Source organism: Aspergillus saccharolyticus, assembly GCF_003184585.1.
Source record: "Aspergillus saccharolyticus JOP 1030-1 unplaced genomic scaffold BP01scaffold_11, whole genome shotgun sequence".
NCBI lineage: Eukaryota > Fungi > Ascomycota > Eurotiomycetes > Eurotiales > Aspergillaceae > Aspergillus > Aspergillus saccharolyticus.
Genome location: NW_020290621.1, coordinates 169,477 through 193,824, shown reverse-complemented (window position 1 = coordinate 193,824; position 24,348 = coordinate 169,477). Strand labels below are relative to the sequence as shown.

General features: G+C 52.0%; 10 protein-coding genes across 10 annotated transcripts; 5 read left to right on the top strand and 5 right to left on the bottom strand.

Annotated features, from left to right (window-relative positions):
• Window positions 1-260: 260 nt before the first annotated feature.
• On the top strand, window positions 261-2,301 carry BP01DRAFT_355794 (arylsulfotransferase family protein). The gene is made up of 3 exons (XM_025574782.1): window positions 261-786; window positions 856-1,980; window positions 2,037-2,301. Exons 1-3 carry the CDS (start codon window positions 406-408, stop codon window positions 2,235-2,237), a joined length of 1,707 nt encoding a protein of 568 aa, XP_025432131.1. The 5' UTR covers window positions 261-405; the 3' UTR covers window positions 2,238-2,301.
• Window positions 2,302-2,443: 142 nt separating this feature from the next.
• Window positions 2,444-3,337, bottom strand: BP01DRAFT_364923 (GPI anchored serine-threonine rich protein; the record flags this gene model as incomplete). The annotated part of the gene is made up of 3 exons (XM_025576341.1): window positions 2,444-2,738; window positions 2,990-3,088; window positions 3,189-3,337. 3 exons carry the CDS (start codon window positions 3,335-3,337, stop codon window positions 2,444-2,446), a joined length of 543 nt encoding a protein of 180 aa, XP_025432130.1.
• Window positions 3,338-4,308: 971 nt separating this feature from the next.
• BP01DRAFT_415189 (mitochondrial 37S ribosomal protein uS2m) lies at window positions 4,309-5,724 on the bottom strand. Its single transcript, XM_025579117.1, has 3 exons — window positions 5,657-5,724; window positions 5,389-5,586; window positions 4,309-5,305 (listed from the first exon to the last, which is right to left on the bottom strand). The coding sequence occupies exons 1-3, from the start codon at window positions 5,682-5,684 to the stop codon at window positions 4,485-4,487; spliced, it is 1,047 nt and encodes a 348-aa protein (XP_025432129.1). The 5' UTR covers window positions 5,685-5,724; the 3' UTR covers window positions 4,309-4,484.
• A 385-nt stretch (window positions 5,725-6,109) lies between these two features.
• On the top strand, window positions 6,110-7,167 carry BP01DRAFT_24198 (uncharacterized protein). The gene has a single exon (XM_025571277.1). It carries the CDS (start codon window positions 6,378-6,380, stop codon window positions 6,939-6,941), a length of 564 nt encoding a protein of 187 aa, XP_025432128.1. The 5' UTR covers window positions 6,110-6,377; the 3' UTR covers window positions 6,942-7,167.
• A 417-nt stretch (window positions 7,168-7,584) lies between these two features.
• hel10 (putative high expression lethality protein Hel10) lies at window positions 7,585-8,283 on the bottom strand (the record flags this gene model as incomplete). Its single annotated transcript, XM_025576773.1, has 2 exons — window positions 7,585-7,903; window positions 7,979-8,283. 2 exons carry the CDS (start codon window positions 8,281-8,283, stop codon window positions 7,585-7,587), a joined length of 624 nt encoding a protein of 207 aa, XP_025432127.1.
• A 2,841-nt stretch (window positions 8,284-11,124) lies between these two features.
• BP01DRAFT_364919 (putative 60S ribosome biogenesis protein Rrp14) lies at window positions 11,125-14,181 on the top strand (the record flags this gene model as incomplete). Its single annotated transcript, XM_025576340.1, has 5 exons — window positions 11,125-11,669; window positions 11,781-11,910; window positions 12,306-12,371; window positions 12,436-12,519; window positions 12,667-14,181. 5 exons carry the CDS (start codon window positions 11,125-11,127, stop codon window positions 14,179-14,181), a joined length of 2,340 nt encoding a protein of 779 aa, XP_025432126.1.
• Window positions 14,182-15,238: 1,057 nt separating this feature from the next.
• BP01DRAFT_294684 (NuoI/complex I 23 kDa subunit family protein) lies at window positions 15,239-16,167 on the bottom strand (the record flags this gene model as incomplete). The annotated part of the gene is made up of 3 exons (XM_025571786.1): window positions 15,239-15,369; window positions 15,440-15,705; window positions 15,890-16,167. The coding sequence occupies 3 exons, from the start codon at window positions 16,165-16,167 to the stop codon at window positions 15,239-15,241; spliced, it is 675 nt and encodes a 224-aa protein (XP_025432125.1).
• A 250-nt stretch (window positions 16,168-16,417) lies between these two features.
• acpA (acyl carrier protein) lies at window positions 16,418-17,649 on the top strand. Its single transcript, XM_025574781.1, has 6 exons — window positions 16,418-16,778; window positions 16,881-16,898; window positions 16,989-17,069; window positions 17,125-17,173; window positions 17,242-17,280; window positions 17,346-17,649. The coding sequence occupies exons 1-6, from the start codon at window positions 16,560-16,562 to the stop codon at window positions 17,351-17,353; spliced, it is 414 nt and encodes a 137-aa protein (XP_025432124.1). The 5' UTR covers window positions 16,418-16,559; the 3' UTR covers window positions 17,354-17,649.
• Window positions 17,650-18,674: 1,025 nt separating this feature from the next.
• On the top strand, window positions 18,675-19,960 carry BP01DRAFT_294106 (GOLPH3/VPS74 family protein; the record flags this gene model as incomplete). Its single annotated transcript, XM_025571754.1, has 4 exons — window positions 18,675-18,944; window positions 19,049-19,295; window positions 19,361-19,854; window positions 19,910-19,960. 4 exons carry the CDS (start codon window positions 18,675-18,677, stop codon window positions 19,958-19,960), a joined length of 1,062 nt encoding a protein of 353 aa, XP_025432123.1.
• Window positions 19,961-21,182: 1,222 nt separating this feature from the next.
• BP01DRAFT_338500 (uncharacterized protein) lies at window positions 21,183-24,233 on the bottom strand (the record flags this gene model as incomplete). Its single annotated transcript, XM_025573327.1, has 3 exons — window positions 22,636-24,233; window positions 22,458-22,512; window positions 21,183-22,346 (listed from the first exon to the last, which is right to left on the bottom strand). Exons 1-3 carry the CDS (start codon window positions 23,895-23,897, stop codon window positions 21,183-21,185), a joined length of 2,481 nt encoding a protein of 826 aa, XP_025432122.1. The 5' UTR covers window positions 23,898-24,233.
• Between the last annotated feature and the right edge of the window lie 115 nt (window positions 24,234-24,348).

Sequence of the window (24,348 nt, the reverse complement as noted above, 5' to 3'; positions counted from 1 at the left end):
GTTAATTGAATCAACGACAGCGGAAAAATTTTGATAAATTGACAGTGAGAGCAAAAAGTCCGCCTGGTTCTCCCTGATCAATCGATCAATTGAATGAATGGATTGCTCTAGCCTCGCCCCAAGTGGATTCAGAGGGATCTTGTTTACGTGGGTTTCCAATAACTAGTGGGACTGACTCTACAGAGTAACTCACATACGATGGGGCCGTCGGGTCAGACCGTCGTTGACTCGTCAGTCGCTTTGCAATCCATGATCGACCGCGTCATGCTGTGTCCACCTTCCACTTCCACTTTAACTCCATAGACAAGATGATTTTCTCACTCACTGCTCTCTACACAAGAAATGCATCCTCTCTCTCTCTCTTTTCTCCCTCTATCCCAGACTCCCTCGACTCTCCGACCATAGATGGCCGCACTGCTGGTTTGCTGGGCTTTTCTGCCCTTGCTGGCAACGGCCTTCTCATGGCACGGCCTCTGGTATGAATTGGGCTTGTTCGGTCCGCATCCTAGCCTGAGTTACGAGTCGTTTGACGTGAAATCGCCCGAGGTTCATGTGAAACAATGGAATCCGAAATGTGAAGAAGGCTATGTCTTTCTCAGCCCGCAAGGTCACGGCTATCCCGAACCAGGGCCCTTGGTCTACGACCACAAGGGGCAGTTGGTCTGGATGGAGCGCGCATTCGGGGAGGTCATGGATCTCAAGGTGCAGCAGTACCAGGGTCAAGACTATCTCACCTTCTGGGCCGGCGAGTTCGACGGCACGCGAGGCATGGGACAGTATTACATGGTGAGCCATGCCAGCAGATGCCCTGATATCTGACCATCAGCTAAATTTCGCATCTCCCACTTGAAACAGCTCAATTCCTCCTACGAGGTCGTCCACATCGTCGCCGCCGCCAACGGCCATCAAGGCGATGTGCATGAGTTCCGAGTCACCGACCAAGGGACGGCACTCCTCACCATCTACGACATCCGCCAGGCAGATCTGAGCGCGCTCGACGGGCCCAAAGACGGCTGGATTTACGACAGTCTGTTCCAGGAGATCGATATTGAGACAGGCGAGCTACTCTTCGAGTGGCGCGCGAGCGACCACTATGCTATCGACGAATCTCGCCTCCCACTTGCCAACAAGGGCTCCTCGCCCTCTCCACAGGATGCCTACGATTACTTCCATATCGACAGCGTCGACAAGCATCCCCGGGACGGAAGCTATCTAGTGTCGTCACGCTACACGCACACGATCACCTGCATCGGCTCGACAGGGGAAATTCTATGGGTGCTGGGCGGGAAGCGCAACTCTTTCACCGACATCTCATCCGATGGCTCGGCCACGGGTTTCACCTGGCAGCATGACGCGCGCTGGCACTCGGACAATGAGCTTACCTTGCTCGACAACGCAGCCTGGGAGCGCGGATACACCTGCGACCACTCCCGGGGTCTCATGATTGAGCTGGACTTCGCCAACTGGACCGCCGATACCCTCCATCGCTATGAAAGCCCCGGTCGTTTGAGCAGTCACTCCCAGGGCAGCCTGCAAGTGCTCCCGCGGACCGCAAATGTGTTTATCGGCTGGGGAAAATCGTCCGCATACAGCGAGTTCAGCGTTGACGGGGATCTTCTCTGCGATTTCCACTGGGGACCCCGGATATTCTTCTGGTTTGGGTGGACGAAGTCGTACCGTGCGCAAAAGTCCCACTGGATCGGCCGACCGCGGAATCCACCGGACGTTGAGGTCGACGACACGGGGCGCGCGGCGTATGTGAGTTGGAACGGGGCGACGGATGTCGCGGGCTGGGTGTTGCAGCGGGCCAGCAATGGCAGTGTTCCGGAAGATGCGTTTGAGAGCGTTCAGTACGACCCCAAGGAAGGGTTCGAGACGACGGTCGAGCTGGTGGGAGAGGGTTACTTCCGACTGGTGGCAGTGGACTTTGAGGGCAATCACCTGGGGGCGACGAGGGTGTTTGAGGCGTATGAGACATGGGTACGCTTGTTCCATCTTCTACATTCCATTGCAAAGCTGACGATCCGAAACTACAGGATACAGCCGAGGCCATCAAATCCTCCCTCTCCATTTTCTCCGAGGGAGTCTTCCAATGGACGCTGGTGGGTATCTGTGCCACAGGGGCGCTGTCGACGGCCGTGTGGACGGGACGAAGATGGCTGAGAGAGGTGTTCACATCCTCTTACAAGAGGCTGCGATCTTACTGGGGAGTCACGAAGTATGAGCTTGCATGTTGATTTCTTCTTGTTTCTGTGAAGTTGCATTGATTCGATACCCCATTCCTCGTTTGATATATTTCAGAGCTGATAAATTCGAACATAACATAATACCATATCATGCATAGTACATACAATTCATCCACCGTCCATCACCCATGCAAAGCCTCGTGATTATATCTAGTCCCTCCTCACCATACACGACTCTTTCCCCCACCTTTCCCAATCTAGATCCCCCAAACTCCCAGAACGACAGCCGCAACTCCCAGCCCCAGCTCCAACCCGGCAGTCCCAGCCGCCGCCCCGGAGGACTTGACCGACGTGGCCGTCGCCGACGCCGCCGTCGACTTAGCGTACGCGGTGGTCGTGGCGGTGGCGATCGTTTTGGTTGCCGACGCGGTCTTGGTCACCTTGGTAGAAGTCGAGTAGAGCAGGGAGTTTGCTTGTGCCGCGTTGCAGTAGGAGACTTCCTGCTGCGAGACGGTGTAGCGGCCTGGGTCGGAGGGGCAGTTGCTGTAGCATCTTTTTTGGGGTCAGTTATGGTTACTGGTGTGGTTTGTGTGTGTGTGTCTCGGTGTTGGGGTCAGAGTCAAGGAGTAAAAGTATATATATCACCAAGGTTAGTGCGTAGATGTGGGGATGATATACAACCACCCACCCAACTCATACGACCCCAAATAACAAGACAACTTGGGAGGGAGAAAGAAAGAAAGAAAGAAAGAAAGAAAGAAAGAAAGAAAGAAAGAAAGAAAGAAAGAAAGAAAGAAACATACGTCAAGACATTCTGACTCTGCGTACACAGACAGCTCCAGTCATTCTGGCCGCAGGCGCTCATCTGCGGTTGGAGTTGTTTCAGGCATGCGTCGAGGATGCTGTATTATGCAGTCTTGATTAGCTTTTTCTGCTTTTTCAACGAGGTGCAGATGAGGAAGGTGTGGAAAGGTTTCGCAAGCGAGAATCAGTTATGCATACCTCTTCGCGCACTGCGCAGTATCCCCCGAGCTGGAGCTGGAGTCGCCTGTCGTGGCGGCCGGGGCGGCGGCAGCAGCAGCAGCATTTGGCAATGCGGCGACGAGGGAGGCGGAGGTGAGGAGAAGAGGGAGGAGGGCTTGGAGATGCATTTTGATGGTTCTATCTCTGTTCTTTCTGGGGAATTAGGTGGTGTAACCTCGTAAGTTCAGCACGAAGGGGAGAAGAATGGGATGGTTGAGAAGCGTGGATGAATAGTGTAGGTTAGGTTACTTCAGCTAGATTTTATAGAGCCCATCCCCTCTGAAACAGGAAAGACAATGGTCTGGATATATCAGAAACCCAACTCTCCCTTTCCTCTTGCCCTCCCCCTAGTCTACCTACCGATATCCGGTCCGAAATGGGTTGGATCCAGGTGGAATTGGAACACGGGAGTCGACAGGAATGATGGGTGCACTCCCCCATGCAAAGAGAAGAAGAAGAACAGGGCTCCATGCATCACACTATCACCGCCACAAACACCTCGTTCGGAGGTGCGCTGCCAATCAGATCCTCTCATGCGGCATGAGATTATTGATCGGGTGCATGAAGACGGGACGGTAGTTGCTGGGTATGCAAAAGTTAGAAAAAGCACTCTACTGGTTAAGTCCCTGCATGGGGGGTTTCTTCGCTGGTTCGTGAAAGATTCCGCATACGGGCGGTTTGATATGAGAGGTCATAATCGCTGAGATCGAGGGAGAGTTTGGACGGTAGGGCTTCGTTTTGAGGTTGACAGCTATTGTTTATTGACTTTGACCTGGTGAGAGATACCAGAGTGGGAAATCAAATCATCATTGGACACCTCAATGTCGCTAGCCGATATTCCATCCATGGCTGTTGGTTGCACGCCGTACGCTGTCGTGGGTTAATACTAGAACTAGTACATCTAGAGAAGCACAAGGAGATAATAGGTACACCTGAGATTACAATAATTCTATAGTACTGCAAGTGCAACATATCATCCAGGTGACTGACTGCAATTCGAGTCCAATTCCTCAGGACCTAGTGAAGCCAAGAATCATAATCGATGTAATATCAGGAACAAAATCCATCCGGGTGAACCGGAATTCACCCATTGTAAGACCTCAAAACATATGATTTGATGATATTTATTGATACATGTTCTGAACACCAGAGGCAAAACAAGAAAAAGCTCTACATGCCCTATACAGTACAAACCCAGTAACGGGTAGACAAACGATATCAAAAAGAGAATTACATAGCGCCAATTCTTCGTAGTCACTCCTCCTCCTCCTCCAGCTACTGCTCCTCTGCGGACACATTCTCCTCGTCCTTTGCCTCCGTTCTGAGAGAGCGGAGCCCGAGATCTTTTGCTTGGAGACGCTTATAGAGGGTTTTGCCTTGCTTGGCGAGCTCTGCTCGTCTCCGTTGACCATCCTCTCCGGCTCGTCCCAGGATACCCGCAATAAGGCTGACGGCACGCAGGCTGTCATCGTTCGCAGGAATAGGGTAGGTGACGCGGGTGGGGTCCGCATCCGTGTCGATGACACCGATGGTCGGAACGTTGTTGAGGCCGCACTCGTGCAGAAGAACCGTGTTCTCCAGGGGGTTCAAGCAGACAACCAGGTCCGGCTTGAGGGCGGGCCGACTGGCAGCCACATCTCTGAACTCGTGCAGCTCCTCGTCGAGGAGATTGACCACCTTGGTCTCGCCACGACCCAGGATCACTTTGCCGTTGGTCAGACCGCCAGCGATCCATCGCTCAAAGAGGTGATACCCCCCGGCCAGCTCGGCGGCCCGCACCACCATCTGCTTCTGACCCTTTCTGGTCCCGGCGAACAGGATCAAGCCACCGCGGGCGGCGACCTCCTCGACAACCTTGGCCGCACGGCGCAGATACGCAGCGGTCACGTCAAGGGAGATGATGTGGATGCCATCGCGGATACCGAAGATGTAGCGGGAGTTTTGCGGGTTCCAGCGGGATGTCGAGTGTCCGAGGTGGGTCTGGTTGGCAAGGAGCAGTTCGAGGGTGATGTCGGAAGAATGGTAAGGGTCTTGAATTAGTTTTGCAGGATTGTAGAAGGCATGCAAGGTGGTTCCCAGCCGGCGGAAGTCAGCTTCTACTCAAAAGAGAAGAAAGTGGTTAGTGATTCCCATTCAGGCTCGGTAACGGGGGCCTACTCAAGATTGATTGTGCACTGACTTTGTGCTAGGCCCTTGTTCCAGGTAACCTTCTCGATTTCAAATTCTCCGCCTGCCTGCCTCCTAGATGGTGTGGGTTCCTCGATTGGAGTCGCAGTCACAACGTTGGGCTGCTGCGCCGGGGTGTCGACAATCGTCTCGGTCGAGGAGAATCGGGCCCAGACGCGCGATTGGCAGTTGAGCGCACGAAGCTGGCGGCCTGCAAGAAACAAACTGTCAGTTATAACGAAGCCAAAATGAAGAGCCTGCTGAGGGCAATAATAACTCACTTTGCCGCAGACATTGCCGGACAATCATGGTGTGGGGTGTAGGGTCCGGAGTAGTTGTTCCCTTCGCAATGTTGAAGGGAATCTTTCCGCTCGAACTTTTGATCGGGCTTGGCCGCACACTTTGGGGCCTCAGGCATAAGGGATTTATAGGCTAGGCCACTTCGGGCCAGGCCAGTCGCAATCATTTCCGATCTATGATCAATCCACTGCTCTGTACGGAGTATACCATGAAGGCTTTCCTTACTTGACTCTGCTCAACTGCCATAAAAGCACAGCGTCGGAAGCCAACCTTGGCAGACGCCTTTGCTCATCTTCAAACACACGGAAAGTACAGATTAACAGGCAGGTATTGACTCTGCACGAGGCTCGTACAAGATTGTTGAAACTTCGACTGAGACAAAGACGGTCAACAAGGGCAATCCCTGATCACGGAATTATACTCTCGTTACTATGCTCGAGGAAGTTGGAAGTATCTTTGACGGAATCCAGCAACAAAGCACAGCTCTTACTACCTTGATGCGGTCAAAGAGCTCCGAAGACAAAGGTCTTGGTGATTGTTCCAAGACCTTGACAGACAATCTACATACTATAGATCTGCCATGCCTTACCAATTGGGGATCTCTCATCGAAGTGAACACACGATGGTGACACTATATAAGATACCTTGATTGAGCCTACTCTCAATTGGCAACTCACTCAGTTTGGTTGAACAAACTCCACGATGATTGGACCAGGTGAGCTCTCCCTACGCCCCGGCGGCTTCGCACCCATGGACGGACAAGCTCTGGGCTGTATACTTGATCATTCAAGGCAGATTGAGTACCTAGTTGGTAAGAGTGATACGGCAACGACCGCCGTGTTTTACATCGTGGGTCCCAACGAGCTCGATCTCGTGGACATTCCTTGGGCCCGCCTGGAAGAAGTGCTCAAGTGCATCTTGCGCCAGGCGCGAAGAGACAATCCGGAGACCGGTATCCTCGCCGGCGAGATTATCAACGGAGAGTACTCTCGGTTCTACCGGGAGGTTCTGCCCTTTGATGGCACCGATGATCAGGTCCGAGGCATCTACCAGCACAAGCTCGACGGCGAGACGACCTTTCACGCGGTCGAAGACGATAAGCTGATTGAATGTTTGAAGGCGATCGCCTTCTACGGGTTCCCCTCTGTAGAGTCTGTGCTGAGTCTGCAAGCTATGCTTTTGAGTCAAGGTCGGACGCAGGGAAGTCGATGCGCTGGATGGCGCAGAACGGAGAGACGCCGGATGTGCCGAAGCACTGTGCCATAGATTTGCCCCTGGCTTTTTCGAAAGTTTAATACAGTTGCAAATCCTCCAATTTGTCGAGACACAGCCCATCACCTCATGACTCGAGTCAAGGCCAAGTTGACCAATAATTCGACTACATTACTTCACCGTCCCGACCTGCATGGAAGTGTGAAGGCGGGGTCGGGTTGTCGGGACTCGGTAGTAGGTTGTGGAAACTGCCCCGCCATGTCATCCCTCAAGTGTTATGCAACATATCCTCCGTTTGTATGTCTCATCCTCTATATATGAACCATGGTATTACAAAAATAAAACTAATATATCAATTACGTTCCTACCAAGGCAGGCATTCCCCAGGTTATGAGTTTAAACACAATATAATTCTTCGTAGGGCAGCCACTACCAAGCTAGTTATACTGGAAACCCAGTGTCGGTATCATCATGTATTTCCATCCGTAGGAATAACTTCAGGACGGTCTCAGGAAAGCCAGAGCAATCTTAAGCGCAAGAAAGAGTTGGAGAAGAAAAAGACTATTATTCATTTCCCATACCCCGGCCAGCCGTAACAATTGGATAAAAAAAGTCAAAATAATTGGAAGAAAAGGCTTAATCACATGGACTGAGGCACGGTCATGACATCAAGAACAGACACGGAGAGGAAAGCCGTCTATTTCTTGAAGAAGCTGCCGAACTGGTCCATCATGCTGCCACCGCCACCGTGGTGAGAGCCGGGAGGAGGGGGGCCACCGGGGCCACCGGGGCCACCGTGGGGAGGGTAGCCGTACTGTTGCTGCTCCTCTTCCTTGTGACGGTGCTTCTTGATGGCGTCCTCAGCGATACTTCCGATGATGGCTCCACCGATGGTTCCGAGGATCCCGTGATCCGCCTTGTGACCGGCAAAGCCTCCCGCGAGACCACCGGCGAGGGCACCACCGAGGCCACGTTCACCTTCCTGGGCGCCGCCGGGGGCACCCTGCTGGTTGTACCTAGACGAGGAGGAAACGAGTCAGTCATCATTCTTGCTTGTTAAGAACAAGGTGATTCGATGAGGGTGAACATACTCTCCACGCTGGTCCTGGCCGTACTGCTGCTGACCGTGCTGGCCATATTGTTGTTGCTGGCCGTACTGGCCCTCACCACCGTATTGGGACTGCTGGCCGCTAGAGCCATAGTAGTCGCTGGCAGAGCCACCCTGGCTACCGTGCTGCTGGCTGTGCTGGTTGTACTGGTCGTAGCCGCCCTGCTGGCCATAGCCCTGCTGGGAAGGATAGCCGCCTTGCTGGTAGCCACCCTGTTGGTAACCGCCCTGCTGGTGGCCGTAGTAGCCGCCCTGTTGGCCCTGGTTGTACTGATCGTAGCCGGACATGATGGTGATGTGGAATTTCTCGATGGAGGTGAGACGAAGAGAGGTTCAGGTAATAAAGTGTGATGTAAGAGTAGTATGTTGTGGAGGTACTAAGATGAAAGATGGATGATGGAACGAGGGGGGAGGGGGCACCTTAGCGTTTTATAGTGAGAGATTTTGGCCACTTGATAAGCTGATCTGGCACTACAGGGCTGAGCAGGTGCAGTCGGGTTTCTTTGGCCCCTCCAGCCCCTCGTCTGGGAATTGCTGGGGACGAGCCCCACCATGTAATCCCGCCAAGTCCGGCGAGATTTACTAGGCAAAACATGTCAATCTTACTTCTGCGTATAGCTGAGCCACACTGCTGTCACTATGTAAAAAAACCACTGCGGGACAGTACTGGCCCCATTGCTCCTGGCTACTCGATCTCGAGCCGGTAAGCGCACCTTCCAGGGCATTACTTCAGTCGGCTGCGAGAGATGCCCAGAAGTTTGCTCACAAAGTGGTGATCCGAACAGATGACTCCCCGCCACGATGCGGTGCGAAGTGGCTGTGCGCGTTTGTAGCCATGTGCTTTCTTGGGCACAGGGCTGAGACCGATAACCAATGCGTGCTCTTGACCATTTACTTTACAGATTCAGCCTCTCTCCTCGGCAGGTGAAGGTACAACCCCCAAGCTACAAACATATGTACTGTACATAATGTAGGTATACACCTATTCAGCATGCACTTTACTTGAATGCGTCATGGGGGCAATGATGATCCTTGGTCACCTTGTTCAACCATCATCCGAATCTGAACAGCCAAATACAGAAACATAATCAGGCATCAACTTCTGCATAAGTAAGTTACCGTGACTTCATATGAAGTCACTGTGGCGCAATACTACTTGGCACAGCCTCAAGATGGGCTTGGCCGCAGCGGTACCAGTTAATGGCGTGATGCCGATTACCCCGAGGCTGTAATGCCAAGGCTACAGTAATTACTAGCCACTTCGTGCTCTCATTCCGGTCGAATTATTGAGAGGAGCACAAGCTAAATTATGTACACTTGGCTAGTTCCATCGCAACTCCGGATCTTCGGCTAGATGAAATTAGATGCTTCTTGCAATCTGGCGCCTGTTGCAGCTCTTTGGAACGACCCAGGCGGAAAACTCCAAGTCCTATTTTTTACTCTAAGGGTTCACAAAATCATAAGTACACCGGAGCCTCCGTTCTTCGATACGCGCCCCCTAAGCAGGCAGACATGTTTCTTCATACACTAGCGGAAATTTTGGTTCGAGCTGACCTTTTCCGCTGAGATACTTGAGTATACGTAAGCCAAAGGGGGCAGTGAATACGTGCGGAAAAGTGGAGGAGAACAGCGTTGGACAGACCAGTTAATTCGTTAGAGAGGCTAGTGTGGCTGATTCCCCTCGGGTCTGTCTACTTGAATCTCTGTAGACCGTGGAGATTGGGGCTTAGAGCCGAGCAGAGGGAAAGAGCCGACCAAGCCTTGTGGAAGGTGCTTCTAGAAATCAGCGTGCTGATAAGTCAATGGTAGGGGAGATTGTAACTCACTCCTATTGGTAAGGCCGTGCTGTCGGTTCAGAATCCGAGGCAACTTCATCATTCACTACCTAATACAACTACAGCATGTACAGAGTACCACTGTACACACATCCACGATACCTGTCGCTGTGGCAGCTGGTTGCCAATCTATCTGCAGTGGCCTGGACTCTCGGACGAACTGCTCTCGTCTCCCTGGCCAAAGAACAGGGATAGATAAACCCAGTCTCAAGCCCATCGTGAGCGGTTATCGCTCCCAAAGGAGTGAATCCATCCCAAGGACTCGGCCGTCAACTCGAGCTTGACTGTATTGTGTATACAGAGTTTTCCCATGTTCGGCGCAAGCTGAAAGCTTAATCAATCACTTGCACAGAGCACCAGCGAGTTCGCCTGGGCGTCCGCTTAATGGAGAGTGGGGGTTTCCGCTAGGCACAGGATTAACTACAACTTAGTATCATGGGTCAGCCTCAGGGCTACCTTGCATCATCCGGGTACAGTACTGAGTACATCTCAGATAAATTAACTACCGTGTACTATGCTTCAGCAGCGTCAGCGCTGCAAGGCAAATCGCCAGGATAACAACCCTTGGTTGGCAGTAGCCATGTTATATACTTTTTGCTCATTTAGCTTTCTCAAGGAGCATATACCCCCCGAAGATCAAGATCGGACATCTACCATTGAAGCTTCCCCACGGTCCTCATTCAGGACCCCGAGATAGGCAGGAATAAGGAAACAGGCCCGGCTCACATCATCATCATCATCTGACTGGATCTAAAGGTCCGATTTTCAGGATCATACAAGGATGAGACCCCCGAGGCAAACAAAAACCTCAGCTGAACTCTATGTGGACCGGCCGCCTGACCGAGCTGTTGTCCCAATCAACGCCAATGCTAGCTTCGTGCACGAGATCAAGAGCGCCCGCCTATCTTCAGTGGGTTCTCTATCTCATGTCAGTCGCACAACAAAATTCGCTCATAGCAACAGCAGCCTGATCGCCTGCAGCCCTGCCCATGCATTGCGTCGATCGTTGGTGTTTGGTTTGATGATCGACGAACCCTCAGCTATCACTTGCTCCATACTTAGATCTTTAAATCTCCACGGGTTTCCCACACTCTTCTCCTTGATCGCTCGCTCGATGTACATATACAGACCCTTAAGTCTTGAGGTCCACCGACGCTCTGGTAACGTTGCGATGCGGAGCGACAGTCTACCTACCGGTGAGCAGACATCATAGTCTCGAAAGACAGGAACAATATACACTAGAATGAACCAGTAGCTGTATCACAGCTACTCAAAGCTCTGTTTGCACACCAGGATGATCGCCCTCTCTCTGGTCCACATTCTCTACCTCCTCACCGCAATCACTCCTACCCTGGGTGCCTCCATCCCCTCCCACCCCGGAAAGCCAACCGTCTACCTGATCCGTCATGGGGAGAAGCCTCCGGACCCCAGCGACAGCGGTCTCAACGCCGATGGCTTCAAACGCGCCGAATGTCTTCGTTCCGTCTTCGGCGCGAATTCACCCTATAATATCGGACATATCATGGCACCGCACATCAATCTCCGTAAGCTTCTGATAAACCGCAGCTCCCCTACCTATTGGTTGGCACAGGCGTTGTTGATCCAGAATACTACAGTTGGCCAACACCGTCGTTCCTACGAGACCGTCCTCCCTCTCGCTGCCGACCTCTCTCTGCCCATCGACACATCATGCAAGCGTAACCACGTGAGGTGTGTGGCGCGGAAGATCCGTGGCTACCGGGGACTCGGGAACATTTTGATCTCATGGCGACATGGCAAGATGGCCGAGATCGTCAGCGCCTTGGGCTCGGAGAATCCACCCGTCTACCCTGAAGAGCGGTGAGTGTTGGAGTGTTATGTCTAGTAACTCGTCAACTCGTAGAGAAAGAGGGACCCATCCGTGCCTCGTATTGAACAAGTCGGTGGCTGATACCACGAGATTTTGTTTAGGTTTGATCTGATCTGGACGATTCCGTGGCCTTTCGACAATGTAACAAGGATTGAGAGTGAGGGGTGTTTTGGGTTAGATGACAGGGTATCCGGATCTGAGTCTCTGAATGTGAAAGAACTGGTGGTGCAGGTGTGATATATAACTGGTATATGCGACTTAGGTAGAAAGCCTGTAAACACATGAAGTGAACGTAAACCGGCAAGTATCGCAAGCTGAGAGACGGACCCCCTGTTATCTGCCATCAACATAGTACTCCGTATTATTGACAGGACGAGGCACGTGTCCAACCCTCGTAATCACCGACTTTACATAACCAGTTGGCGGTGATAAGCCGAATATTATCTGTGTGCGCGGGCGGTGAACAGCCGAGCGGAGAACCAGAAATGCCAAGATTTCAACCTGCCCACCCCAATTTTTTCATGGTATCGCGGCTCTCGCTACCTTGACCCATCAACCTCCAGATCCGGCGCTGGTATTGCTCCTTGAGCTTTTTTTTTATTGTTTTTTTTTTCTTTAAAAAACAGTCTTTAATTGGAGACCTCTGGACAGCCTGCTGGTTTTTGTCTCTCGCAGAAATGGATGACATCGAGGTGTGTTGCCCCGTGCATTGCTGTGTGCCTGATCCCGAGATTGACATTTTTTTTCTCTCATCAGGAACGGCTGCGAGACCACGCCCAGGCCTTCGATGGTCTGTTGTCGCTAATTCCGGCAAAAAATTACTATGGTGAAGATGGCAGTGTACGTGCTCACCTAGGTTTCTCCTTTCCTGCTCCAAGCAAAAAACCCTTCTTGTCCTTTGTCTCGTCTCGTCTCCTCTTCAAACCCTTGTCTCCAGTACCATCCAGCCGCTGCTTAGGACATGGCTGATCGCAATCGCTTCATTAGGACCAATGGCAGAAGAAGAAGCAGACCAAGGAGCAAGCTCGCGAAGCGAAGCGGGCCAAGTTGGATCCTGACAATGTCAAGACGGCCAAGGATGTGATGGATGAGAATGCACGTAAGCGCAAGCGGAACGAAGAGCAAGCTGGGGAAGAAGCCGCGTCTGAGGACGGAGAACTTGGTTCTGAGAAGCCCAGAGAAGGTCTGAAACGAGGTGACGCGAAGGCCAAGAAGCAAAAACAGATTGAAGGTCCAGCAGATGCGGGTGCGCAGAAGTCGAATGAAGCCGCCGAAGCACGCAGAAAACTGAAGGAAGACAAGAAGGCGCAGAAGAAGGCCAGCCAGAAGGAGAAGAAGAAGGCCAAGGAAGCCTCCAGGAAAGCGAAGGAGGCTGAGCAACAATCTAAACAGGACCAGACTTCTGCTGCCGAAGTTGCGCAAGGGTCCAAGCCTGCTTCCGCCAGCGAAAATGTTGACAACGAAATCGAGGCCAAGGACAGCGACGAAAGCGACAGCGCTGAGGGAGTAGTTCCCGAGGAGGGACTCTCGCTCGAGTTTGATGCTGAACAAGATGAAACCGAGTCCTCTTCTGCATCAACTCCCAATTCGTCTGGCTTTGATGCGTCCAACCCACAGTCCGGCAGCTCTTCCATCTCCTCTATCGCCCCCTCGACCGATGCCTCCAAGACCTCCACCTCCAATGACCTCAAGCCCCTCAAGCCTACTTCCGAACAGCTGAAGCAACGGCTCCAGAAGCGCCTGGACGAGCTCCGAGCTGCTCGTCACGCCGATGGACTGAACGGCAAGCCCGCCCGCAATCGTCAAGAGCTTATCGAAGCGCGCCGACAAAAAGCCGAGCAGCGCAAAGCGCACAAGAAGGAGTTGCGTCAAAAGGCTCGCGAGGAGGAGCAGCGGCTGAAGGACGAGGCCATGGCCCGTCGCTTCTCTCCTGGTGGATCCGGTTCCCTTCTCGCCTCCCCTCGCTCTCCCGCAGATTCGGTCTCCTCCAGCAACGCCAACTACTCCTTCGGTCGTGTCGTCTTCGGTGATGGCCAGCACGCCGACCCCACCTTGCAGAGCGTTCGCGATGGACCCAAGCGACACGCTGCCAACGACCCAGCTGCGGCTCTCAAGGCCGTTGAGGCCAAGAAGGCCCGGCTGGCCTCCATGGACGACGAGCGGCGCGCCGATATCGAGGAGAAGGACATGTGGCTGAACGCGAAGAAGCGTGCCCACGGCGAGCGAGTCCGCGACGATACCTCGCTCCTGAAGAAGGCGCTCAAGCGCAAGGAGACGGCCAAGAAGAAGTCCGAGCGTGAGTGGAAGGAGCGCATCGACGCCGTCAAGCACGGCAAGGAAGTGCGGCAGCAGAAGCGTGAGGAGAACCTCCGCAAGCGTCGCGAGGAGAAGGGCGGCAACAAGGGCAAGAAGAAGCCCGCCGCTGGAGGAGGCAAGAAGAAGGCCAGACCGGGTTTTGAAGGTAGCTTCAAGGCTAAGTCTGGCGGTGGGAAGAAGAAATAAGCAGAAAGAAACAGAAAAGGCCGAACCCTCCTTCTCATTCTCTTGCCATCTCCGTCTCTTTTCCTTCCTTCTTCCTTCCTCCATTCCTCCCGTGACTGAGCGGTGACGATCCTCGGTGATCCCATTGTCTCTTTCTCAAAACGTGTAATATCAACTGCACATTACCCACTACCACTCCCACTACCTACCATACCTACGCTCCAATCTACAAACTCGACTTGAACCAAGAGACGGAGGAGCAAGGACGATTCACCAGAACCGAAATAAAAAAGAACAAGCATCTGTGTGTGTGCTCTTAAAAGTTTACTAAAGGAATGGGTGTGATGTTTGAGTGCGGGTCATCATCTGGAGATATGGTGTTTGGGGAGTTCTTACTTAACCTACTGGGGGGGTCCTTTTTTTTACTTCCTCTGATTCTTTTGTTCATCTTTGTGTTCCCCCAAATTATGTGCATATGTGCATAGGCAGCGTCTACTTTTCAAACATCTGTTGATACAAATTTGATAAAATTTGTTACCTTATAAACGAAACACTAAACTCGCTCAGAAGTCTGTATCTTCCGTGTGGTTTCTTCTGCCATCTAAAACAAAGGAGATAGACACTTCCTCAAATTGAAACTCTTAGGGAAAGAACCAGAAACCGCGACATTGACAGACCAGACATATAAAATCGAGACATGTAGAAAAATAATACACCCCTTCAATACCGGAGACACGATAGCAGACAAAACCAGAGCGGGCCGGAATCCGGGCACCTGCAGAGGACACTCCTCTGGAAGCGAGCCCGACAAATACAGAGAAAACATCGGGTTGTGATAGGGTTGCGAGCGTTAGTTTATGTACAAGGTGTGAGAAGTGGAAGGGCAGGGCGGCCGAGTCGCGGTCAGTATGATGAGAGATCGCCCAGCTCTCCCGCATTCTTCGAAGTAAATATTTTCCCCTTTTTGTTGCTTTGTCCTTCCCAACAGTACGACAAGCGGAGCATTTACTTTCGTGTCAAGAATCAACTCCGCATGTTATCAAATGCTGTTTTGAATCGGCTTCGAGCAGAATGCGGCTTAGCGGTAAGGAGCGTCGGCTCTAGCGGCAGCAGCAATCTCGGGCTCCCACTTGTCGCCATTGGCAAGGAGCTTCTCCTTGTTGTACAGCAGCTCCTCACGGGTCTCAGTGGCGTACTCAGCGTTGGAAGCTACAATCGATGTACGGTCAATCGCGCGCCCTTAAGAGGTACACTCAAGGGTAATTAAAAAGCGACTCACTCTCAACAATAGCGTCGACGGGACAACTCTCCTGGCAGTAGCCACAGTAGATGCACTTGGTCATGTCGATATCATAGCGGGTCGTTCGACGGCTTCCGTCTTCACGCTCCTCGGCTTCGATGGTGATAGCCTGGGCCGGGCAAATGGCCTCACAGAGCTTGCAGGCAATGCAGCGCTCTTCACCGGTGGGATAACGACGCAGAGCGTGCTCGCCGCGGAAACGAGGGGAAATAGGACCCTTCTCGAAAGGGTACATGATGGTGTAACTGTCGAGGTTTCTTCGCGTTAGCTGATGATTCGGATACACGGAGGTGGTCCTTTCAAGAAAGGAAGCGCAAAGACATGGTGGGCGTGAAGGATGTATAAAATGAGAGGTTACGAGAAGGCTTGAGTCGCCCATCGTCGAGGTTCGGTCTGGCGGGAAGCTTGCGAAGGCAGGGTGGCACCTACGGAGGTCTGAAGAACTGCTCCAGCACGACGTACATGCCGCGCATCAACTCAGCCATGAGGAAGTACTTGGTGGCCTTGTTGAGGGCAGATTCTTCGGCTTGATCCCATCTTTGCGGAGGAGGCAAGCGGAAGCCCGGTTGAGGAGGACCAGCTGGTGTGGCAGCGCGGGTGACTGAGGAGGAGAAGTTTGCGATGGAGCCGATGGGGGTAGGACGAAGAGCGAAGGGCGATGGGCGGGAGTAGGCCAGAAGTCTGGCGACCGACTTAGTGGAAGCCATTGTGAAGCAATGAGCCTGGGGATAGAGTAAGTGGAGGGAGGAGGGAGGGGGGGTGGAAGAGGATCAATTGGAGTGGAGGGGGTGGAATCAGTTGAGGCAGAGTTCAAGTGTCTAGCAAGTCCCAGGTTTCGTTTTGGTTCAGTTTGCACTCATTGAATCGGGCTTAGGTCATGGCTTTCTCCCTCCCGTTGATTGGCCGGCGGCAGGATTTTGCTGCTCCGAGCCGCAACAGAACAGAAACCGACTGCATCCAACTTCCAAAGTCACAAACCCAGCTTCATTCCATCTGGCCGTCTCTACTACTTCCCCCAATCTCCCACCCCTTCCCCCACATCTCCCTGCTAATTCTTATCAAACGGGTCTTTTTAATCCCTCCTTTTGCACACTTCACTATGTTCCGCTCCGCTGTCGTCCGCTCCCTCCGGGCCTCTGTGCCTCGTGCCGTCAAGACTTCGGCTCCCTTCCAGATCCGTAGCTCTCCTGTCGCCCGCCCAGCTCAATTCGCTCCTCGCTTCGCCTACCAGGGTGTCCGTCTCTACTCCGCTCCTGCCGGTCTGAACAAGGACGAGGTTGAGGGCCGCATAGTCAACCTGTTGAAGAACTTCGACAAGGTGCGTCGAGTCATATTCCAGGGCCTTGGATTTGCCTGTGGCCTTAAATTGTCGACAACAATGACTGCAGTGAACTGACGTTTCTATTCTCATGCGCTACAGGTCTCCGACGCCAGCAAGGTTAGTGATTCGAATCGATACCCGCTGTGCTCCGACTTCGGGCGAAAATCCCTCGGCAACAGGTTCTTGTTCTAAACGATATTTCATCAGATCAACGGCGCTTCTCACTTCACAAACGATCTCGGTCTGGACAGCTTGGATACCGTTGAGGTCGTCATGGCCATCGAGGAGGTACGGCTGTCACACTTAGCCCGCCACGATGGTGCGTTGACTGATCTACCTGCAGGAATTCAGCATTGAGATCCCCGACAAGGAGGCCGACTCCATCCACAGCGGTAAGTTACTACAGAGATCGCTTGACGTTAAGTGAATGGAGGTAAAAACTGATTGCACTCCGCTATAGTCGACAAGGCTGTTGAGTACATCCTTGCTCAGCCCGATGGTGAGTTACCCCTCTTCTCATTTGGTTCTTCCTGGGTTCATAGTTCGCGACTGACCTGACTGCAGCCCACTAAACCCCCGTGTAATGAGGAATGGGGAAGTTGTTGGAGGATTAGAATAGAGAAGTTGAAAGGGAATAATGGCGTGTATCTATGTGGGACTCGCCACTGCGGAGGATCCGGGTAGCTGTGGATGCTACCCTGCATGCTGATCCATGCCTCTGCTCTTTTTAACTCTACTATATCGTGTATATCACCCTTGGGAATGCTGTTCGGACTGATTCGAAGCTCGTTGTGTCGTGATGGCGTAGCGCGTGTAGCTGATCACTGGGTTGCTATTGAGCGGAGTTGTGTAGCAGTCAATGAAGCAGGAATCAAAGGTGTATATGTTGAGCAAAGACTACCACAGACGGTAGACAAGCGAAAAGTCATGCTGGACAGGTGAATTTGATCTGATATGATGCGATCCGGGGGAGATCATGTGGAGTGAACAGGGGTGCTCCGATAGGGAGAATGTGGGAGTAACCATTGTGATGGGGCGCGATGATTGAGATGGCAAGGCACATTCTGAGGATGCTGTGGGACTGGTCTGTGAATTGAATTTCAATCGAGCGCAGTATGATAGCATACAAAGTATCATGGAAGCAGAAACAGCTTGGTCCAAACCGTTGAGGGCCGAACCGTCAGTGGAGGAAGCAAGACTAAAAAAGGACCGACGACAAAGCGCCAAATCGCCTGTAATTCTGAGCGATTGTCTGTCTCCCTGTCTCTGTCTCTGTTTCTGTCTTTCTCTCACTCTTGAATTACAGTCATTCCTTGTTGAATTAGACTTGTTGCTTGTTGAGTAAGTAGGTAGCTTGATTGTTGAGTGGTGGTGCTTCATCTCTCTTATTTGGCTGAGTGACTCCTTTATTCGGCCATTTGCTCCTTTCTCTCTAATTTATCTTTCTGTCTCTCACTCTCTCACTCACTCACTCACTCTCTTCTTCTTCTTCTTCTTCTTCCTCCTCCTCCACTCCACTCCACTCCACTCCTCCCCCCCCCCCTCACCCCTGGAACATTTCCCGCCTAAATCCATAGTTGATTCCCGTCTCTCATCTCGGCTTCTTCTTCCCTTTTTGAAATAATCCGCTTTGTTACAATTTTCAACTCTCTCCGACTCTTTTCATTAATCAGTTCATGTCGCAGGCGATACCGGCATAGACCTCATTTCTGGCGTGTGCACCACCACCTTTCAAACCACGAGCCAATCCAGCCATACCGCCCTTCCCTACTCCCCTTCATTCAATCCTCTGATCTCTCGCCTCCCCCTCCCCGCTCCCGCCAAACCCACCCATTTCCACCTCCCACCCACATCGAAAACAACCCACCCCCCCAAACTCTTCGATATATCCTCATGGCCTCAGCCGGGGGCTTGACTCGCCGGAGAGGTGGCGGTCGAGTCGCTGGCGCAGAAGACAACGATGACAGCAGAGTCTCCTCGCCAATTTCACGAAATGGTTCTTCGTTGGACAATCGCGTGCCAGAAACGTCATTCACCAGCGCCGAAAATGGTCATAAGATCGCGTTCGATCCCCGAGACATCAGCGAGACGGAAGAGCGCAGCAAACAGCCCAAGCTCACCCTGATGGAGGAGGTGCTTTTACTGGGATTGAAGGACAAACAGGTGCGGCACTTTCCTTTGCTTTCCTTATCTTGGCTTTCTCTGTGGGGCGCTGAGCTACGGGGGCCGTGTCTCAAATGCTGACCGCGGTCTTGTTACTATTGTAGGGCTACCTCTCGTTCTGGAACGAGAATATCTCGTATGCCCTGCGTGGATGCATCGTGATCGAATTGGCCCTCCGCGGTCGCATTAGCATGCAGAAAGACTCCTCTCGGCGACGTTTCCCCCTGGCCGATCGGGTGATTGAGGTGATCGATGATACGCTGACGGGCGAGGTCTTGCTGGACGAGGCGTTGAAAATAATGAAGTCGAGTGAGAAGATGAGTGTCAACTCCTGGATTGATCTACTGAGCGGTGCGTACAATGGAGCTCCTATTTTGCCCGATATAGCATTAAGAAGCTGATTTTTCTTGGCTTAGGTGAAACATGGAACTTGATGAAGATTGGCTACCAGCTGAAGCAAGTGCGCGAACGTCTCGCCAAGGGTCTGGTCGACAAGGGCATTCTGCGAACCGAGAAACGCAACTTCCTCCTCTTCGATATGGCCACGCACCCCGTCGCTGACGGCGGCGCCAAGGATGACCTCCACCGTCGTGTTCGTAACATCTGCAGCAGTCGCACTGTCATCCTTCCCGGCAACGCCTGGCTTCCTGAGGATGCTGAATTCCGATACCTACGGACGATCACCATGGTATGCGCCGCTTATGCGGCCAATGTGCTGGAGAATGCGCTGGTCACAATGAGCCACGAGGCTCGAGAACGGGCATTCGCGCAGGTGGATGAGTTGTTGGCCGAATATTCGCAGTGGCCTTTTGGCCGGAGGCCGGGCGGCTCGCAGGCTATTGGAGCCAATCTGGCGCAGGCTATCAATGATGAGGTGAACAAGGCTAAGGATCGAGAGCTTCAGTTGGAGGTACGTATTGCCAGGCCCAGACATTTATTGGTCGCTGACATTCTCTTCCGCACAGATTGTGGCAGCATGTTTGAGCGTTTTCACTAGACTCGATTCACTACTGTAACAGATTTCTTTCGCGCCTTGCCCCCCGGCCCCCTAACTCAACCCAACCTACCCCTCCTCCTCCCCTGTCCTCTGCTATAGGCCCCCAGCCCCATTTTCTATTCATTGTTTTCTACCATCAACTGCATCCTCTATCTTTTTCGAAGAATGAGAAAAGCAAAACAGCACTGCCTTCTCTTAGGGACTCGAGTTCTTTCTCCAATTTTTCCCATGCCAGTTCTGGCAGTATACTATTACCGGCGTACCGGGTTGGGTCTGTCGCAGAGTGATATGATGTTTTTCTGCGAACCTGCTGTGCTGAGAACGCGGTCCGTTGCATTGACTTGTTGTACGAGATACTTTATTACCGATTCGATTTCTTCATTGAGAATGCTTCTTACACGTACTTTTGGCCGGATTAATCGAGTTCAGGGCTGCTATCCTTGTTTCTCACTCTCTCTCTTCCTATCGTCTTTCTTGTTTCAGACCCCTCCCTTGCCCATCTCGAGTCATGTCTGTCTGCTCTTTGGTGCGAGCATTCGCGGGGCCTGTTTAGATATGTTACTGTATTTAGGGCAGGAAACGGGCAATTGGCAAGAGGGCCGGGAACAGGTGGTTTTCTTTCATTCTTTTCGGTAGGGAAAGCACCTCTACTACTCGCAAGTCGTAGCCCATGTAGGAAAACATTGCCTTGGGTGCGTTCATTGCAAGAAGTAGATGAGGTCGTTAAACTCCATACGGGGGTATAGGGCATATGGGGAAAACAAGCTCTGCAGAAACAGGAACTCCGTTCTTCTTAGGTCTTCTGCAGCGGTGGAGTTCTGCCTTCCAGGAACCTGGGTCACGAAAGGTACATGCATAGAAGGTCTATATGAAGGGATTTCTGTCACATATATCTCCGCAATGTTTGACTCTCTCTCCGGTCAGCTGGTCACTGGCGGCTACGCGCTCTGACGTCGTAAAATACTATCTCCGCTGTAATTTCCCGCTGTTCTTAGGAATAAGGCCGAGGCTTCCGCTCATAACACTGCACCTGGATAGAAAAATGTCTACGGCATAGTGTAAATGTAAGCTCTAATACAGGTGTGTAGTACTATAATACATAAAGGAAGACACATGTGTATCAAGTGATAAGACGATAACCAAAGCCTTAAGTCCAGGCTGAAACAAAACTTGTAAAGTACAGTATCATCGGAATAAATCATAACGGCGCGTGGGACAAGGACTCGAGCGGCGGAAGGAAATCAGTTAACATGTATCACCATCATTCCGCCTCTTCGACCACCACCGGCGCCTGCCGCTCCCATAGCCAGCATGTCAGCTCCTCGGTTGATATCATGAATACTTTCGACGCGACCTCGAACCACATCGCTTTCCACTAACTGAGCGATGCGTTCTAGTGCGTTTCCATCTGGCTGGACCGCAACGAAGCGGCTGAAGACTCCGTTCTTGGGCGGTTCGCCGTTACCCTCAGAATCTCGATTCTGGGCGGGCGTAGAATCAACTGCAGTAACTACAGCGCCGTTGTCTTTGATGACGCGCGGAGAGTGCGCTTGTTGGAACATTTGACGGCCGGCACAGTCAATGACAAGATCTACAGGAGCCCAGCAATTCTGGCGGAAGATGGCTCCTAGGTCATAATCTTGGGGCAAAGGAAGTGGAGCGTAGAGAACTTCCTCGATCCCATGCTCCAGTCGCAGGTAGTCCTCCTGATCCTCAGCATCGCAAGTTGCGCAGACCCATGGTAATCGATAGGGGAACAGGGTACGTGACCGAAGTAGCTGCAATGCCTGGGCTCCAACTTCGCTGTTCCGAGAATTCGTTACAAGGACCCTTAATTGTTGTTTCATCTCCTTGACATCCTCAGGAACAAGACCAGCGTACGTAAAGAGCGATTGCCACGCTGTAAGGGCAGGAAGAGGGATCGTGGCTGCCTCGGCAGCACTGATATTCTGGGGTTTCAATGCAATCTCGTCCTCCGAAGTGACGACATAATCCGCTGCGGCACCGTCTCGCGTGTAGTTGACTAGACCAAAGACGACGTCGCCGACCTTGAATTTAGGGGGCCCAGGATTACGCTGGTCGTGTTTGGGTGTATCAACAACCGTCCCGCAGAAGCAGTGCAGAGGAATCTGGGGTATAGATTTAGAAGGATTCAAGATAGTAGCTAGCCGCAATTCATCGTGAGAGAATGCTGCTGTTTTCACCTTGATCAGGTATTCATTTCCAGACGGCATCGGCGTCTGAAATTCAGAATCAAATTCAACACAGGAGTCTACCCTCGGGGCGGAGAGAGAGGTGAGGTCGGTGATAGCCGTTGAAGCTGGACGAAAGTACAGAGCTCTCATAGTGGATGGTACAGATGTTTGCTCTAACATCGTGGACGATGTGTAATCGTCGGAATTGTCCTTAGTTTACAATCTGGAACTGATAAGATGTGGCGCAGTTGATAAAGTGTCGTCAAGAGACCGAAGACAGAATATAAGACTTTGAGGTGCAAACCTGAACCGTGGAAACACCAAACGATGGGTCACAGCCGAGTGAGTTTCGATCGCTGATTTTAATGACCGATCCCTGCAGCCACGATGGGCTTTTGACGTTTCTATGACATCCTCCTGCCATTGACGTAACGCCGAAATTAAACATGATTATATCAGCAACCTTTTTGACGAGTCAACACCCAATTGCTAGTTCGACATCACTGAATCGCCTGATCCTTCATGATCGGCTGAGTCTTCTCTCAGTGACTTTGCCAACACATGGCTTTTATTCAGCCCGCCCACATCGTGCTCTAACTCCGCAGGGTCCTCAAAGACCTTCCAAATATGGCCAGGCACTCCGTCGAATGCAGACTGGAACCTCTCCGGCATATTCTGCTCGTGCAAGTGAGGTACATCCGTGACCTTTCTGATCCAGATTGCCTGAATCCAATCTGGATGTCTCTTGTAAAGTTCGGCATACGCCTCCGGGTCCTTCTGTGTTGAGTCGCCAATGCAAAGCACCTGTCGCTGTGGAAACCAGCCATGGATCTTCTCGGCGCGATCCACCTTGTACTCCATGGTGTTGACGCTGAAGGATTTGACCAACTCACTCACATCCAACCACGATGTATCGCGTAGTATCAAGGTTCCAGGGCTGAAGTAGGTGTGTATAAAGCCATGCAAGAACGGATACAGGTTGTATGGAGAAGCTGAAAGGTAAAACCATGTGGGCGCAAGGTCACGTTGGAGATGGGCGTAAAGCCGAGGCATTCCAGCGATCGGTTTTGGCTCCTCCACGAAAGTTGTGCGAAGGATGCCGGTTGACTCGGAGGTCTTGGTGTACTTAATGGTATCGTCAATGTCGGAAATAACAAGCCAACCCTGCGGACCTGCAAACGTCGTGCTCATCGACACCTCGCTCGCCCAGCCGCGGAGGTATGAGCGTATACTGGCCCCGTTTGTGAGATGGCCACTTTCTGCTTCCACTATTTGACAGATTATGCCACCGTCATCTGTAGGCCCAATTTGATGAATTTGGGTGACATTGTTCGGTAGGGGTGTTTCTAACATCATGAGATGCGAGGATGCCGTGTGATGCAAGAATGGCTGAAGTCGCTCTGCTATCCGATGGCGAGTCTCTTTATCTGTGCCAATCTCTCCATCCAGGCCGATGAGGTCTGCAACCATAGCAACGAGTTTGCTGAGATCTTTCCTACTATCTTTCTGGAACACGCAAGCAACAATTTCTGCCCGCCACGAATTGGGTTGGGTTGAGCCGGAGATTCGTGCCTGGTACGCTGTATTATCGAACAGCCACACAGTATGTTGGCGTTCATTTGCCATCTGTGTGGTAGGGGAAGGCTTTGTTAGAAAAGACGAGAGGTATTGCAACATGCTTGAGTCCCGTTTGAATGCATGAACGACCTTCGCGACTCGTTGAAGTACTGAAGGGGTTTTGGGTTGTCTATTGGAGCTCATGTTGGCTGCGCCGTTGCTTTCTTGGAAGATGCTATGCCTGTCAAATAAGTGTTTCGTCCAAAATCACGAAGATTATGACTGTATTAGTTGAACTTCGCTGTGAAGTAATAGAGGCCAAACAATGTTTCGTTTTGGCTTAACATGCAGATATGCATCACGGATAATGCCTTTTTATAAGGCCAGAGGAGCCACCTGGTCTGGTAGGCTAGATGGGTCATATCCTAAGCCACAAGGCAGTGGGTCGTTAGATAGTTCGACTCGGGCGAGCTAACCTGAGTCATACTTCGCCAGTCAGTCAGAAGAGTAGACCATAAGGCTGAATGTATCTGGTGGGGTTTTGCGGTCGAGGAACCACACCTAACCAAAGGCGTTTCAATCGCGTTGATTAATTGCCGCTTGGCGCCCAAGTCAGCGTGCAAGGGCTTGTGACCCTATCAGAGCTCGAGGCTTA

Excerpts from the sequence above, each read along its gene's own strand:
- BP01DRAFT_355794 (XM_025574782.1), top strand. The coding sequence starts at position 406 with ATGGCCGCACTGCTGGTTTGCTGGGCTTTTCTGCCCTTGCTGGCAACG. Across the intron at positions 787-855 it reads GCATGGGACAGTATTACATG|CTCAATTCCTCCTACGAGGT; the intron begins GTGAGCCATGCC and ends CACTTGAAACAG. Across the intron at positions 1,981-2,036 it reads TTGAGGCGTATGAGACATGG|GATACAGCCGAGGCCATCAA; the intron begins GTACGCTTGTTC and ends CCGAAACTACAG.
- BP01DRAFT_415189 (XM_025579117.1), bottom strand. The coding sequence starts at position 5,684 with ATGATTGTCCGGCAATGTCTGCGGCAAA. Across the intron at positions 5,587-5,656 it reads CCGGCAATGTCTGCGGCAAA|GCCGCCAGCTTCGTGCGCTC; the intron begins GTGAGTTATTAT and ends TGTTTCTTGCAG. Across the intron at positions 5,306-5,388 it reads GAACAAGGGCCTAGCACAAA|AAGCTGACTTCCGCCGGCTG; the intron begins GTCAGTGCACAA and ends TCTTTTGAGTAG.
- BP01DRAFT_24198 (XM_025571277.1), top strand. The coding sequence starts at position 6,378 with ATGATTGGACCAGGTGAGCTCTCCCTACGCCCCGGCGGCTTCGCACCC.
- acpA (XM_025574781.1), top strand. The coding sequence starts at position 16,560 with ATGTTCCGCTCCGCTGTCGTCCGCTCCCTCCGGGCCTCTGTGCCTCGT. Across the intron at positions 17,070-17,124 it reads TCGTCATGGCCATCGAGGAG|GAATTCAGCATTGAGATCCC; the intron begins GTACGGCTGTCA and ends ATCTACCTGCAG. Across the intron at positions 17,174-17,241 it reads GGCCGACTCCATCCACAGCG|TCGACAAGGCTGTTGAGTAC; the intron begins GTAAGTTACTAC and ends ACTCCGCTATAG.